Source organism: Sinohyriopsis cumingii, chromosome 2 (genome assembly GCF_028554795.1).
Source record: "Sinohyriopsis cumingii isolate HCF-2022 chromosome 2, ASM2855479v2, whole genome shotgun sequence".
Lineage (NCBI taxonomy): Eukaryota > Metazoa > Mollusca > Bivalvia > Unionida > Unionidae > Sinohyriopsis > Sinohyriopsis cumingii.
The window spans coordinates 21,878,460-21,896,281 of record NC_142962.1 but is presented as its reverse complement, the minus strand read 5'-3'; the positions used below and the strand labels follow the sequence as shown (position 1 = coordinate 21,896,281).

The following is a 17,822-nucleotide window of genomic DNA, read 5'->3' as shown; positions in this document are numbered from 1 at the left end:
AAAGCACTGGCAATTTATGAATGTTCAAACAATAGCAATCTGCAATCGTTCAAACACTGGCATTGTGTGAATGTTCAAACACTGGCATTATGTGAATATTCAAACATTGGCATTGTGTGAATGTTCAAACGCTGGCATCTGAATGTTCAAATACTGGCATTGTGTGAATGTTCAAATACTGCATCTGAATGTTCAAATACTGGCATTGTGTGAATGTTCAAATACTGGCACTGTGTGAATGTTCAAACACTGGCATCTGAATGTTCAAATACTGGCATTGTGTGAATGTTCAAATACTGGCACTGTGTGAATGTTCAAACACTGGCATCTGAATGTTCAAATACTGGCATTGTGTGAATGTTCAAATACTGGCACTGTGTGAATGTTCAAACACTGCATCTGAATGTTCAAATACTGGCATTGTGTGAATGTTCAAATACTGGCACTGTGTGAATGTTCAAACACTGGCATCTGGATGTTCAAATACTGGCACTGTGTGAATGTTCAAACACTGGCATCTGTGAATATTCAAACACTGGCATCTGTGAATATTCAAACACTGGCATTGTGTGAATGTTCAAATACTGGCATTGTGTGAATGTTCAAACATGGCAATGTGTGAATACATAAGCTATTCAAAGTACAGTGCACATTACACCAATGACATATATCTACACAGGACAACTAGGCCCAGGACTAGGGTGGCAAATTTTATGGAACAACAAAATTCCAGTGGCATTAAAACAGGAATAAAATACGTGTAAGTGAATAAAAACATGCAGCAAGCAAAACACTAAAAAGCACGTTCTAAAAAATAAGATTCTTAATTCACAACCATTTTCTTCTAGTCCTTATTATGGTCACGAGGGACCTAAAGCTAATAGGCTAATGTTGCTCAGCTATTGGAATGGAGGAACTAATGAAGGTAATTTAAATATGACAGCATAAGATCTCTGCTCCTGCTGCCCCTCACCTCTTTGCTATTGTCTTGGGGCAGAACTTCCAAATGGTCAAGGGGCATCAAAAGCCTCAATATGTCACTGATTATACCAATATATGGTAGGTGTTTCCCATAAAGAGAGATATCATGTTATCTCATGTATAAAATATACCTGAATATGGTACTGAGTCGCTCATAAACAGGAGAGATATCCTCAATATTGGTAACACAATATGAGATATTAAGAGTAGCTTTCAAATAGATATTCATTTTAGTCAATAAATCACTATGTACTAAGTGGGCACAGTATATACACTCTAAACAGTGAACACTGATCAATAAATGCATCTCTCAACAATCACTTGCCAAATTCTACAAGAATGGACATGTCCACCTGTCCCAAATCAAGAGAATAATCTACCTGGAAAATAGCTCATGGCTTCAGTTAACAATAGGTGAATTGTATGTGTTGATTTTTTTATACAATCAATATTATTTTTCGTGTGACTGATATAGCTGGATATCCAACTCATTCAAAGTTTCCCACAAGTACCTACTGTTTTATGATATTGAATTACTCTACATGGATTATATATTAAAGACTAAAACATATAGTATCAAGAACCACAAACGGCACTGATATTACTACTATGTCAAAGAAAACTGAATACCTGGAAGAAAAACACCATAATTCAAGGGGAATTTTATTCTTCATCCCTTGGTTGCAGACTTTTTAATCCAATTAAATTGGATCCTATTATAGGATATCAGCATCCCAATCTTGAAATGAAATCCACCCAAGCGTGTAAGATATTATATAGTAACCAATTTATAAATGAAATCCAACCAAGCAGGTAAAATATTATATAATAACCAATTTTTAAAAGAAATCCAACCAAGCAGGTAAATTATTATATGCTACAATCTACAATATTTGTAAATATTTTTTTCATGATATTTATCGGTTTTGCATTTTTCATCTCTGTTGACATCTACATGCTTTACTGTCATCAGCATACAGAGTCCATCAGACTGTTCAGTTACAAAAACAGCTGGGTCCTAGGGTAAATTTTTTGGGTCCTGGACCTTGAGTTCGGTGAATTTTCAGCTAGGTGTAACTCTTTTATATGACAGTTCTTGCGCTGATCAAGAAATTAATTTAAAACAGACAGATGCTAAATAAATAGTTTTACATCAATTTCTGTATAATTTAAAAATGGAAGTCCATTTACCCATTTCTTCAAAAATGTGGACTTAACAACAATAAGTACAAGCAGGTCATGGAAGCAAGGATTCTCACAGTTGAGAGCTCTGTCAACTGGGCTGCATTACAGGAAACATATTTCACATAATCATCCTTCACTATTTTACCAACTAATATACAATGGAAAGTATAAAAATTCCAGATCTATTTTTCTTTCAATATGATCCATATTTTTATCCTGTGTTCCCTCTTCACTCTCCGCTGTCTATTTACTGTGAATTAATGATTAGGCATAAAATTACATTTTTAGCAGTACTTAAATTCACTGATTAGGGGATGGGTTAGCAACATTATCATAAATCTCTATCAGATATGGCACAACCATGTTATTGGCAAAAATATAAATCTGTGATATCGTATATTAAATTTGAAATCCAATATCCCCTGCTCATTAAATCTGCTTCAACTATGCTACAGTGAAAAGCACAAATACAGAGTAGAATTTCTAGCATAATCTGCTTTCTCCTTATCTTTAGTACATCACAGGCAATGCATCTTTGCCAGATATAAATAGCAACAGTGTATAGACAATGACTAGTCAGTACAACAAAAAATGGAATTTTCCACAAATTATTCTTTAGTTTTATGTTGTTTGCCAAACTTTGATTTTAGCATAAAAATCGTCATGTTATAGCAACAAACAAGTAACCGGTAGAATCATAATAACACACCTTAAGGCATATGAACGTCATTAAAAGGGGTCCTACTCTTTCCACTGATGGTCATTGTTCAGTTGTTTTTCAAATTTGTGGTTTGTGGCAACCATTAAATCTATTTAAAAAATCATCAGTCATTAATATGGAGTACTTGTACATAGCTCTACATATGAATTATGATCAATCAAATTGATGGAACTCAGTTAAGTAATCCCATCAAATAAGATACATTAAAGAACATATTGGTCATTCCATTAGCAGTGCAGTGAATAACTGGATTACTAGGCTCTCTCTACAGCCAATTTAACTTTGATATGTGGTCAGTTAGGTATCAATCATTGTGTAAGCAAGTTCCCAACCAGATCATTATGGGTTTTCTTTCTAGGAAAGCCAAATTTATCCTCACTCTCTAAGATATCTCAGTTGCTGTTGTATTGTGATATTCAAAGTTTTCTGTACCTTTTGGCATAGTACAACATACTGCATGCTTATCTTATAAACACTGGATGACCAAAAGTTACTAGTTCTGCATCATGATCTCATTTCGGGAAAATGTCAGCAGTGATGGTGAGAACAACGTTTTAAAAATGTCCCAATGAATATCAATGTTCACAAACATGGCTATACCCTATTTTCTCAAATAAAACCTATATCTTCTTAAAATAGATAGCATAATCTCTGATGATGTCATGAACGAGTCACATCACATGATTACCATATTTGTCAAGAAGCAATAGTTTGGCCTTGGAGTCTAAATGCCAAAATTTTACCCATATACAATTCTTTACTCAAGCTAAAGAAAGACCTCATTACAACTGGGAATGCTGTCAAAACTTGTCCAGGATGTAATTTTACAGGTATAGAATACAGAGGCTTTATTAAACAAGCCCCACATAGTTTTTAATGAGCATATCAAGTGTCATGTTAAATTAAACTTTGAATGACGAAGAATTAACTATTATCTATTAAGAATAAAGCTGCAAAGTTCAATAGAATCTATATCAATAGGCTTTTCACCAAACTCGTCTGAATAACACTAAACTAAAGTTTACCTTTTACCTATTTGAGGAAAACCATTCATTAATTCAGTTAGAAATGCAGGCAATTTGGGAAACTGATATTTCAGTAATTGAGAAATTAAATTCAAATACATGTATATATTCCACCATAAAACAAAGGCAATTGATATCTAAAATAAGTTGTAATATCAACAACTGACCATTGAAATAGGGGAAACAAATAGGCAAGTTATTCTACAAGAATAAAAATTATCCAACTGCTGATGAAAATGAGACACTTATATCTACACTATTAATTTACCACCTGATTAAACACAATTCACTAATTATGCAAATATATTCTGAATGGCCCTCAAAGTTTCAACATCTGTAAATACCATAAAAACCTATAACATCAGAGTACATAACTGTTATTTGTTGACAAGCATTGAGAAATCTGAATTAAACCATCAAACAGAACAACAGTAAGCCAAGCAATGAGAAATCTGAGTTAAACCATCAAAAAGAACAACTGTATTGTAGTACAGTAGAGTGTACATGAAGAAAATCTAAGCACCTAAATGATACACTGATGATGTCAGTCTCTTTGACTGGTCGAATGCTGAATCAAAGGAAAGCATAACAACAGCAAGCAGAAAGGCAGTCCTTAAAACCCTGGACTTGGTCCCCCTGCAAATTTATTAATACCAACTTCCAAGTTTGTCCCTGTGCATGCAACATGCAATTCAGATAGTACTAGTTTTTCCATATAAATGTTTGGACTTTTAATTGAATCACCTTCAATAATATCAATCTGAAGAATAACTCAGATGTAACAAATTGCCATGGTCAATGAAGTAGCTACTGTACCATGACTCTATAGGGTCAGTATGTACTGTGTAGATAATCATTTTTATAGGCATAACTGACTGCTTAAATACATGCTAGTATAAGTGTTCTTACCCTGAAAAGTGCTTAAAAACAGTGATTCAACTGACTGCTTAAATACATAGTGGTAAAAGTGTTCAACTGACTGCTTAAATACATAGTGGTAAAAGTGTTCAACTGACTGCTTAAATACATAGTGGTAAAAGTGTTCAACTGACTGCTTAAATACATAGTGGTAAAAGTGTTCAACTGACTGCTTAAATACATAGTGGTAAAAGTGTTCAACTGACTGCTTAAATACATAGTGGTAAAAGTGTTCAACTGACTGCTTAAACACATAGTGGTAAAAATGTTCAACTTACTGCCTAAATACATAGTGGTAAAAGTGTTCAACTGACTGATTTAATACATAGTGGTAAAAGTGTTCAACTTACTGTTTAAATACACAGTGGTAAAAGTGTTCAACTGACTGCTTAAATACATAGTGGTAAAAGTGTTCAACTGACTGCTTGAACACACAGTAAGTGTTCAACTGATTGCTTGAAATACATAGTAGTAAAAGTTCTTTAACTGCTTAAACATGTAGTAAAAGCATTAACTGTACATAAACAATAGCAAAAATGTTTAACTGTGCTTAAACACATAGCAGTAAAAGTGTTCTTTAACTGACTGCTTAAATACAATGTAGTAAAGGTGTTTAACTGACTGTTTAAACACACTGCAGTAAAAGTGTTCTTTAACTGACTGCTTAAATACAATGTAGTAAAGGTGTTTAACTGACTGTTTAAACACACTGCAGTAAAAGTGTTCTTTAACTGACTGCTTAAACACACTGTAGTAAATATTTTCTTTAACTGACTGCTTAAACACACTAGTAAAAGTGTTCTTTAACTGACTGCTAAAACACACTGTAGTAAAAGTGTTCTTTAACTGACTGCTTAAACACACTAATAAAAGTGTTCTTTAACTGACTGCTTAAACACACTATAGTAAAGTTTTCTTTAACTGACTGCTTAAATGCACATTAGTAAAAGTGTTCTTTAACTGACTGCTTAAATGCATAGTAGTAAAGTGTTCTTTAACTGACTGCTTAAATGCACACTAGTAAAAGTGTTCTTTAACTGACTGCTTAAATGCACAGTAGTAAAGTGTTTTTTCACTGACTGCTTAAATGCACAGTAGTAAAGTGTTCTTTAACTGTCTTCTTAAATGCACACTAGTAAAAGTGTTAACTGACTGCTTAAATGCACACTAGTAAAAGTGTTCTTTAACTGACTGCTTAAATGCAAAGTAGTAAAGTGTTCTTTAACTGACTGCTTAAATGCACACTAGTAAAAGTGTTCTTTAACTGACTGCTTAAATGCACACTAGTAAAAGTGTTCTTTGACTGCTTTAATGCATAGTAGTAATGTGTTCTTTAACTGACTGCTTAAATACATAGTAGTAATGTGTTCTTACCCTGAAGTTGTTGGATCTGCATCTGAATGCCCACACCCCCACCACGGTTGCTTGCTCCATCTCTGCTGTTCCGACGACCTGATGGCAGGCCCTCCTGGGAGCTCCGCGGGGACAGGGGGCCAGAGCTGTCTAGGCTGAAGCTTCCTGACAGGGATGTCAATGAGCTGGCTGGGCTAATTCCAGGACTGCGACTCGTGCTTCCGCGATCCATCTTTCTGAGCTATCAGTTTTTGATGTGCAAATGTAGGTGCACAAGTCTATATGACAAATGATTCTCAATGCTGCATTTTGGAATGTCTATTCACATGCTCACACACACAACACAACACAAATTACATGGTCGTCCTGAAAGCAGACATAGGTAAACATGAAAATACATAAAATACATTTTCAATTTCATCAATATTAGCTTTCTCATTTAAAATTTAATATTGCTTAACATGTAAAACTATAAACAAAGTAGACCCTGAACTGCCACAGCATTATGGGCCTGCAGATCAGGGTCTATGCTGTTTATTCTTCTGATTACTAACTGCACAGACTGAGATCTGCCAGCACATGTGTTAGCAGACAAGGGTATGTGCAGCTTGCAGTTGGACTCGTCTTGTAAGTGAATTATACATTAAATTAAAAGTGCAAACTAAGTTAATGCAACAATATAACAAAAAGGTTAGTGTTATAAACAAATATGTCTCAAACTGATAAGAAGAATGCATATATTTGCCTTCAACATGTATACAGTATTTATATTTGTCTTCTACATGTATACAGTACTTATATTTGTGTTCCACATGTTGTTGTTGTTGTTGTTGCTGTAGGGTTTAACGCCATTTTTCAGCACACGATAGGGTATGCATGGCACACAGTATTAATGGTGGTTGAAGAACACAGGAAAACCCCGGGAAGAACCACCGACCCACGAGATGCTACTGACAAGCTTTCTCACATACCTATATTGGCTGAATCCTAGACTCGAACCCAAGCAGACAGAGGTGAGGTGGCAGTGATCCGTAACGGAGAGCACTTTAGACCACTCGGCCACTCGGGGCCCCTGTTCCACATGTATACAGTACTTATATTTGTCTTCTACATGTACTTATATTTGTCCTCAAAATGTATATAGTACTTATATTTGTCTTCTATATGTATACAGTACTTATATTTGTCTTCTACATGTAAATAGCAATAATAAAAGATGTACTTTTGGTTGACAGGGGCCTCGAGTGGCTTAGTGGTCTAAAGCGCTCTCCGTTACGGATCACTGCCATCTTACCTCTGTCTGCGCCGGTTCGAGTCTCGGATTCAACCAATGTGGGTATGTGAGAAAGCTTGCCAGTAGCTTCTCGTGGGTCGGTGGTTCTTTTCGGGTCTTCCTGGGTTCTTCCTCCACCAATAATACTGGCCGCCATGTATAGCCTTTCGTGTGCTGAACAATGGCATTAAACCCCACAACAACAACAACAACAACAACTTTTGGTTGACAACTGTGAATGCATCTTCAATTGAATAGATATGGATACATTATAATTTTCACATTTTATCTACTTCAAAAATCTGGTCATTAAAGTTATATTTCTAGGATTTGTACCAGGTAATTGACATGACTTGTACCAGGTAATTGCCATGGCTTGTACTAGGTACTTGCCATAACTTGTAGTAGGTACTTGCCATGACTTGTACCAGGTAACGGCAAGGAAACTATGTTACTGTTGATATGTGGATTCACTTTTATTCATTGGATACCTTTGTGTATGTCACGTGGATTCAGGGCATGCCAGTTTTTTTAGATTTTATACAAGTTCATGAGGTGCCATTTTTTGGGAGTGTGGAAGAAGCTTGATCTAGATTTAGAAGTCCCTGGGTATTGGGCAATCCAATATTTATAGCACTGGATAGTAGAATTTTTACAACAGAATAGAGCTTCTTTCAGGGCATCTTCCTTTGGTATTCCAAGGCTATTTTCCCTTGGTATTCTAAGGCTATTTTCCCTTGGTATTCCAACCCTATTTTCCATTGGTATTCCAAGCTTATTTTCCATTGGTATACGAGTGAGATCAGTTCTTTGAGAACAATAAGTATCCAATAAATCAAAGCTCTAGATAAGAAGTTGCATATTTACAAAGTCATTTAAAAAAAAATGAACAAAGAATTTTTTTATGCATTCAAATTTTGCAAAACATTTTAATTTCATGCATTTTGTGCAAAGCTCCCAGCATATTGCCATAAGGACTATCAGTCTTGCATGATGGCATGTTCCATCAATATCAACAATTCTGTCAGTTTTGTATGATGGTATATTCCATCAATATAAACAATTCTGTCAGTCTTGTATGATGGTATATTCCATCAATATAAACAATTCTGTCAGTCTTGTATGATGGCATGTTCCATCAATATCAACAATTTTGTCAGTCTTATATGATGGCATGTTCCATCAATATCAACAATTCTGTCAGTCTTATATGACGGCATGCTCCATCAATATCAACAATTATGTCAGTCTTGTATAATGGTATATTCCATCAATATAAACAATTCTGTCAGTCTTATATGATAGCATGTTCCATCAATATCAACAATTCTGTCAGTCTTATATGATGGTACATTCCATTAATATCAACAATTCTGTCAGTTTTGTATGATGGTACATTCCATCAATATCAACAATTCTGTCAGTCTTGTATGATAGTATATTCCATCAATATCAACAATTCTGTCAGTCTTGTATGATGGTACATTCCATCAATATCAACAATTCTGTCAGTCTTGTATGATGGTACATTCCATCAATATCAACAATTCTGTCAGTCTTGTATGATGGTACATTCCATCAATATCAACAATTCTGTCAGTCTTGTATGATGGTACATTCCATCAATATCAACAGTTTTGACAGTCTTGTATGATGGTATATTCCATCAATATCAACAATTCTGTCAGTCTTGTATGATGGTATATTCCATCAATATCAACAATTCTGTCAGTCTTGTATGATGGTATATTCCATCAATATCAACAATTCTGTCAGTCTTGTATGATGGTACATTCCATCAATATCAACAATTCTGACAGTCTTGTATGATGGTATATTCCATCAATATCAACAATTCTGTCAGTCTTGTATGATGGTATATTCCATCAATATCAACAATTCTGTCAGTCTTGTATGATGGTATATTCCATCAATATTAACAATTCTGTTCATTTATATTCAGCTGTTCTGTGCACATTGAAATAACAGTACTAATGATCAATGTCACAGTGCTCACTAAAATAGTCAAATGCACATTGAACTAATCTTGGTCACAAAAAAGTTTGACAAAATCAAAAAGTGACATGAAAGATCTGGATGCTTGAGACATAGTTTTGTAAACCAGTACATGGCCATCTGCTACACCAACTTAAACCCACATGTAAGCAGTGATAAAAGTGGTCAACACGAGTTTATTTTAAAACAAATGAAAAGTGAAAATAATGTTCTTGTTTTTTAGATGACTTTAATAAGGCAAAGTCGAAAATGTTTCTGTTATGTATAAAACGGTGGATACACCAACAACAAACTAAAACATCTATCAATACATCCACAGGACAAAAGAATATTGTTATGTATAAAACGGTGGATACACCAACAACAAACTAAAACATCTATCAATACATCCACAGGACAAAAGAATATTGTTATGTATAAAACGGTGGATACACCAACAACAAACTAAAACATCTATCAATACATCCACAGGACAAAAGAATATTGTTATGTATAAAACGGTGGATACACCAACAACAAACTAAAACATCTATCAATACATCCACAGGACAAAAGAATATTGTTATGTATAAAATGGTGGATACACCAACAACAAACTAAAACATCTATCAATACATTCACAGGACAAAAGAATAATCGGTCCAATTTGCCTATGATTCTATGCATCTGACTGGCTAAGATAACCACCAAAAAAAGCTCTTGTTGCATTAACCGTCTTACACTGTTAGTAAGTACAGTAGATGACCCAATAGTTTACTCAGTGTTGTAGCTAGTGAATACAGCAGATGACCCAATACAGTTCACTCAGTGCTGTAGTGAGTGAGAACAGCAGATGACCCAATACAGTTCACTCAGTGTTGTAGTGAGTACAGTAGATGACCCAATAGTTCACTCAGTGTTGTAGCAAGTACAACAGATGTCACAATTATTCACTCAGTGTTGTAGCAAGTACAACAGATGTCCCAATAATTCACTCAGTGTTGTAGCAAGCAAGTACAACAGATGTCACAATACAGTTCACTCAGTGTTGTAGTGAGTACAGCAGATGACCCAATAGTTCACTCAGTGTAGTAGCAAGTACAACAGATGTCCCAATACAGTTCACTCAGTGTTGTAGCAAGTAAGTACAACAGATCCCCAATATACAGATTTTAGACACACAATATAGCAAGAGATTTCCACTCCCTGTATTAATTGATTTTACCAATAAACATTAAGTTATTTAATGCCATGTATAAATTAATCCTTTACCAATAAAAATTAAGTTATTTAATGCCATGTATGAATTAATCCTTTACCAATAAAAATTAAGTTATTTAATGCCATGTATAAATTAATCCTTTACCAATAAATAATAAGTTATTTACTGCCATGTATGAATTGATCCTTTACCAATAAAAATTAAGTTATTTAATGCCATGTATAAATTAATCCTTTACCAATAAACATTAAGTTATTTACTGCCATGTATGAATTAATCCTTTACCAATAAACATTAAGTTATTTACTGCCATGTATAAATTAATCCTTTACCAATAAACATCAAGTTATGTAATGCCCTGTATGAACATCATTACCCTCAATCACCCTAAGCACCAGTTTCAACATGTCTGATCAACTCATTGCAGGGTCACATAGACATGGAAGTACTATGACATCCTGTATGAAATACCATTGGAACTCCTATTAGATTTATTTCATCCTGGGTGTCTCACACAACCATATTGATTATAATCTTTGGATGGTTGTAAATCTGGAAGAACTAAGGACATATAAATATTTGTTAAGTGGAAGTAAAAATTAACCATTATCAGAAGATGGTTTTCATATTTGGGTAATTTTTTATATAAAAAAACACCCTTGTAATATATATGTAGTTATCCAAAAAAAATAATATCCACATTTCTGTTTAACACCCTTAAAATTAGTGGATGGGTTACATTTTGTTAATTATGCCATATTTGCAGGAACAGAGCATATGGTATATATTTTCTTGTATGTGCTGAATAAATTATTTTAAAAAACAAAATCTGTCAACAAGTTAAAGTATTTTTTAAATTAAATAAAACATAGTGCCAGCAGTTAAAAATAGAGTTTGCCAGATTACTGGAAACATATTTTTGGCTTCATTACATAAAGGTAATAATGTAAGATCAGTCAAATTATAAACAGCACCCTCGTTAATACTGGCAGCTATTATGTACTGTTATCTATGTAATGTGGGTCAAATTCAAGCAAGTACCTTTGTAATATAGATGGTTATTGTAAAAAGGTAAATATGTAACATTGCACCTATCAGTACCACAACAAAAATTTCTTGTACCAAAGACGAAAAATTAAAAATAAGTGTTAATGGCATAATCGGGACAGCCCAAAAGTGAAAGCTGAGATGGCTATTATATAAAGTCATAATGGTACAACCCAAAGTGAATGCCGAGATGAATATTATATAAAGGCATGATGATACAACCCAAAGTGAATGCTGCGATGTCTATAATATAAAGGTATAATGGTACAACCCAAAGTGAATGCCAAGATGAATATTATATAAAGGCATGATGATACAGCCCAAAGTGAATGCTGAGATGTCTATAATATAAAGGTATAATGGTACAAACCAAAGTGAATGCTGACATGGCTATTATGTAAAGGCATAATGGTACAACCCAAAGTTAATGCTGAGATGGCTATTACATAAAGGCATAATGATACAACCCAAAGTGAATGCTGACATGGCTATTACATAAAGGCATAATGATACAACCCAAAGTGAATGCTGACATGGCTATTACATAAAGGTATAATGGTACAACCCAAAGTGAATGCTGACATGGCTATTACATAAAGGCATAATGATACAACCCAAAGTGAATGCTGACATGGCTATTACATAAAGGCAATAATTGATGTAATACAGATATCTAAACAATCCTGTCATATTTACTGAAAGAAAAGCTCAAATGTGCTGTCATAAAATAAAATAATTGGATGTCCAATAATATTAAAACTGTCAACCCATTTTTTAAACTCTGGCTCAATAATCACAAGCAAGACTCCTTGAAAGTGTGACTCACAACTGAGAGGTCTGAAAGTTTTAGTTGTTAAAATAAATTTTATCTTTTTTTTTATAACACTGGCTCAATGATCACAAGCAAGACTCCTTGAAACTGACTCACAACTGAGAGGTCTGCACGTTTTAATTGTTAAAATAAATTTTCTCTTTTTAGCAATTGTATTTATGACAGTTATTACATCTTAGCAAAGTAGTACAATAAACAAAAATACTATTACAAAAGTAACAAGTCTATAATGCCAGTTTATACAGCATTAGTGTCCTCTCTACTTATCTATGGGCGTGGCTGTTTTACATAAAATGGTGGACAAACAGCAGTTGAAATACGGCCAAGTGCCTCGATAGCTTTGAACAAACCAACCCTTTACACATTCTTTCCCAATAGAAATTCTCTCAGCCCTGTTGGAGAGTTATTGATGATAATTGGTTTGTACAAGGTGATAGAGATTTCCTTGTAATTAAGTTGAAAAGGAATAGAGAAATAAGTTCATCCATAAATCAGTCAACCCCTAACTCTACCACTGCATACTCACTAGATTACTGGCTTTCATAAAATTAAATACTTCTATTTAAAAATACTTATTCATTTGATCTGAATATGTATTTATTATTTCATGTGCTCCGACAAATCATTTGATTTCAATAGGCATTTATTATTTCATGTGCCCTGACAAATTTCAATAGGCATTTATTATTTCATGTGCCCTGACAAATTTCAATAGGCATTTATTATTTCATGTGCCCTGACAAATTTCAATAGGCATTTATTATTTCATGTGCCCTGACAAATCATTTGATTTCAATAGGCATTTATTATTTCATGTGCCCTGACAAATTTCAATAGGCATTTATTATTTCATGTGCCCTGACAAATTTCAATAGGCATTTATTATTTCATGTGCCCTGACAAATCATTTGATTTCAATAGATATTTATTATTTCATGTGCCCTGACTTCAATGACGAAAGTCATTAATTACCATGCAGTGCTATTTTTGTTTCAGGGCAATTTAATTTTTGTCATCTACTGATTTACCTATCTGCAAGATAAACTGAGTAAGACAAAAGTCCAAAGCAAGCCCTGACAGCTAAAAGTCACTCATTGGTCAGTGAAGATTAGTGTCAACAACACATATTTATAAAGAAGGAACAAAAATAATGTTCTTCAAATATATTTTCCATTCATCATCTATGCTGAACAAAATTAGGCCATAAATTTGGAAGTGTTGTCGCTGAATTAATACCTAGTACTTCCTTTGCGCAGTTTTACAAAATTCTACCATTTAAAAATGTTAAGACTGATGACAGAGTAAACAAATAAAAGTATAGGGCAATGACTAATCTAATAAATGCTGTAGACAGAATTATATTGGTTTGAGCTTTTTTATTTTTAATTTAGTTTTAACAATCCGAGTCATCACTATGTCTGCAGTGTGGCAGCTTATACTGATGTCTAGCACTGGGACATCATACGACAGACATGTGGCATCATGTCCCACCAAGTCACAATATCCTGACACTAACCTCTTAATGATGAGTACCAAGCGAGGCAGCTGCTAGTACCCTTTTTATAAGTCTTTGGTATGACTGTGGTTCAAACCTGTGACCTTGTGCCTCTGAGGTGTATGCTCTAATCACTTAGGCCAACAGAATGGTCCATAAAAAAAATAATAATAATATCTACCTAGATATAATTACCATAAGTTTTGATATCATTATTATCATCAAAAGGACCATACAAAGTAATTTTTATATTTATATTCTGCAGTCAAGTCATTATAGATTTTTTTTAAAAATATATGCATGCACAAAAATTAAAATAACTATATTAATAAAGAGACAGTTATATCTTATGCATGCCAAAATATAATACACAATTAAAAAAAAAATTCCGTCTTTATCAACATTTTCAGCATTCCCATTTTTATCAAGTTAACTATAGAGTTGTGACATAAACATGAACTTGAATATCACCACAAAATCTGCTTTACATAAACCTGGCACATCTCTTTTGTTGATTTCAATGAAAACATTTAGCACTGTAAATATTTCAGTCCTGGGTTCTCTGTGATGAGATGTATTTGGAATAGCCCACTTCCTCATTTGTGATGAGGTAAAGAACATAACACAATGACAAAATGAACCGTTAAGTGGGTCCAAACAGTCATTAGTACTTTTTATTAATCTGGAATTCAACAAACAAATTTTGCTGTAAGACTGAACATTCCTCATTTTACTACTTGCCATGTGATAGACCAACTTTTGAAAGGTGGAAAAAGAATGTAATGTTTGGGATTTAATTTGTTGTGTAGAAAAAGAAGGAAGGATAAAGTTGCCCATATTATTGGTATTTAAAACTCTTCAATTCAAAGCAGCCATTCTACCAAAAATGTTATTACATGCATTTTTGGCCAAAAAGTCAATTTCAAGGAAACAATAGGAGAAACTGACTCCTATTGGAATCATGTGATATTTAGTGAAGTATGTATCACTGATATTAGAAAAAAGAAAAATATTTTTATTTGGCAGTGAGTCGGTCAAGAAGGGACATTATAATGATTGTCATTTACCCCTACTCCCATGTTTAGTTTGATAATTTAGGGATTTGTAATAATGCACCATATCAAAACAATTTCAATTCGTGTTGGTAACATGAATGCCCCAAAAGAAGTATGCAGAAGTGCTCTCCAGCTGTACCAAGCTTGTAATTACATGCCATTAAATCACAAATGACAGTATGAATTCCAAGATGGCAATGCACAAAGCCCACAATACATGTAGTTTAACCATACAAATGTGAAAATCAACTTAAATTTATGTGTTAGCCAGACGAACACCTGGATTTAAATATAAAACATGTCTGGTATAAATTCCAATGCAAACTGTAACTAACATTACGTCAAAAGACTTGTGTCAAAACAAGACACAAAACTGCCACTTAAAATCTGTCAAGGATCACTGCCGCTAAATTGTAATGATCCTTATTATAGTATATATTATGAGGGTCCTATGTCAAAACGGGTCATCGGGGTAACCTAAGGTATTTTTGATAGAGAGGGTCCTATGTCAAAACGGGTCATCGGGGTAACCTAAGGTATTTTTGATAGAGAGGGTCCTATGTCAAAACGGGTCATCGGGGTAACCTAAGGTATTTTTGTCACTCTGTATGATTTTTTTCCTTTAGATGATTGTTTTTTTTTTCTTAACATCAAGCTCGCGTCGAGCACCTGCGCTTGCTTTGTACAAATATTTTTATTTTAATTAATCACTCCAAAATTTCACAAATTATCATCAGGTAATGAAGTAAGAAATATGCTTATAACATGAATTTCAAACTGATCATCGAAAGCCGCCGTGGTTGCTGACAGCATATATATTTGGGGTATTCATTTGTAACTAGCGGCATGTCTTTGAAAAGTCAGTCTATAATGGCAGTCTGCAACATGCTCCAACTTGCTGACAGTCCTTCGTCGTACAAAATTAACGTCTTTTCTACGTTCAGGGCACAATTATGACATTTTAAACAATGTTCTGTAAGCATTCTGTGTAGATCTGTTGCAACAACCATTTTTAGAAACTTTACGAAATATGAAATATCATATAATACTTTTATGTCAATGCGGATTGCTGCTTTGAAACCTGACACCACTCCATCCAAGGCCAAAATTTCTTATTTACTACAAAAGTATTTCGGTTATAATCTTTAAATACACAACGAGCGAATTAAACAGGATATATAATCCTAAATGAAGGTCTTATCTCACTAATTCTCCATAACACAAAACTGTATAACGGTAAAAGTGTACTCACCTTTGGTACGACTAGCACATAAGCGCCAAAATAACATGAATAAAAAGCTTCGGTAGTGACATTCGCTGATAGGTGCTGTGCGCCCTCTTGTTTCAAAAACAGGTTCCCCAGGGGAGATAATTTCAAAGCCTGAAGTCAAAACGAAAGTACATTCATAAATTATGCTATATGAAATAGCAGTTTCATTGTATATACTTTTCTTTTCAATTCAAAGAACTTGCATCGAATGTAAAATTATCATTGTTGCTTTCCTCTATGAATACTCAATATTGACAGAAGACAGATTTTCTTTTTTCTTTTAATACATCTCCCGGGTTTCTTTAGCTACGATGTCGTAGCCTCAACTTGATTTGTTGTGGTCCACGAGGTACGAGTAAGGGTACTAATATTAGTACTAGGGTTTCTTATGCCCTAACCCACCTACACACACACTAAGTGCAATGGGCATCTTGACTTAATTTGCTCTTGTCTGCACGTTCGTACGTCAATACATCATTCTGTCTCTCCCATGCGAACATGTCGGAACGATTGCTAACAGTTTACGATAGACAAAATAAATTGGGTAAGCGTGTGTGTGTGTGTGATGGATTGTTAACGGAGCTTTAACAATTTTCCAGTCATGGCAACGATGTCTGCAGTGTGACAGTTTATAGTGATGTCTAGCACTGGGGCATCATGCAGCACACACGTAGCATTGTGTCCCACCCAGTCCGACCAGTCCTAACACTAACCTATTAATGCTAAGTCTTTGGTATGGCTCGGCCGGGTTCGAACCCGCGTCCTCCCGCAGTCTTGTAAGTAAAAAGCAAAAGAGCTATTTCCACATTTATGTCTCGTACTTTTAGTGGTGAAAAACTTGCTAACGCGAAGACCCAGAAGTTTATTTCCTATGCAGTTTAAATCTGGCATGACTTTACATGGTTATGTAGATGACTTGATTATATTTTTGTGAGAATTAAATTAATTTTCCAAGTGTTATCAGTCTAACTTTTGAAGTCAGACTTTTTCGATTGCAGTGGATGCACACGTCTTTTAGAATTGTTATTTTTACTTTTTATTGTTGTGGTTGTGGTGCCATTGGTGGTGGCGTAATAATAATATTACTAGATTTACTTTGATGTCCAAATGAAATTTTTAGGTCTTTGAAAAATAAAAATATGTTGCTGGGAACTTCCTTCTGGAGAGATTTGTACAAACATGTAAATCCGTCTTGCTTTCTTTGGTGTCTTGAAGTTTAGATGCAGAGTACAGTTACCAAATTTAGTACCATAAGACAAGAGTTACATAATTTGTAAGAACGTACTCTGTTCATACACACCAATAATGATACAGAATTGCGTTATTAATACAAGTCACGATTTCGTGACTTCAAAAAGTGCTTGCATTTATGCATAAAGAGGTATAATGATTTGCTTGGAACGTGATCTTAGAAATATTCCAAGAGCGTATTTCATAAATACAATTAAAT

The 17,822-nt window shown here is 34.2% G+C and overlaps 1 protein-coding gene across 1 annotated transcript in view; it reads right to left on the bottom strand.

The window, feature by feature from the left end:
• LOC149804453 (nesprin-1-like) overlaps window positions 1–16,402 on the bottom strand; it is a 572,886-nt gene extending 556,484 nt beyond the window's left edge. The window contains exons 1-2 of the mRNA XM_089940603.1: window positions 16,355–16,402; window positions 6,205–6,549 (exon numbers count right to left, since the gene is read on the bottom strand). Coding sequence (XP_089796729.1) covers window positions 6,205–6,415 — 211 coding nt within the window. The 5' untranslated portion in view covers window positions 6,416–6,549; window positions 16,355–16,402. The remainder of the gene's footprint in view (window positions 1–6,204; window positions 6,550–16,354) is intronic.
• Between the last annotated feature and the right edge of the window lie 1,420 nt (window positions 16,403–17,822).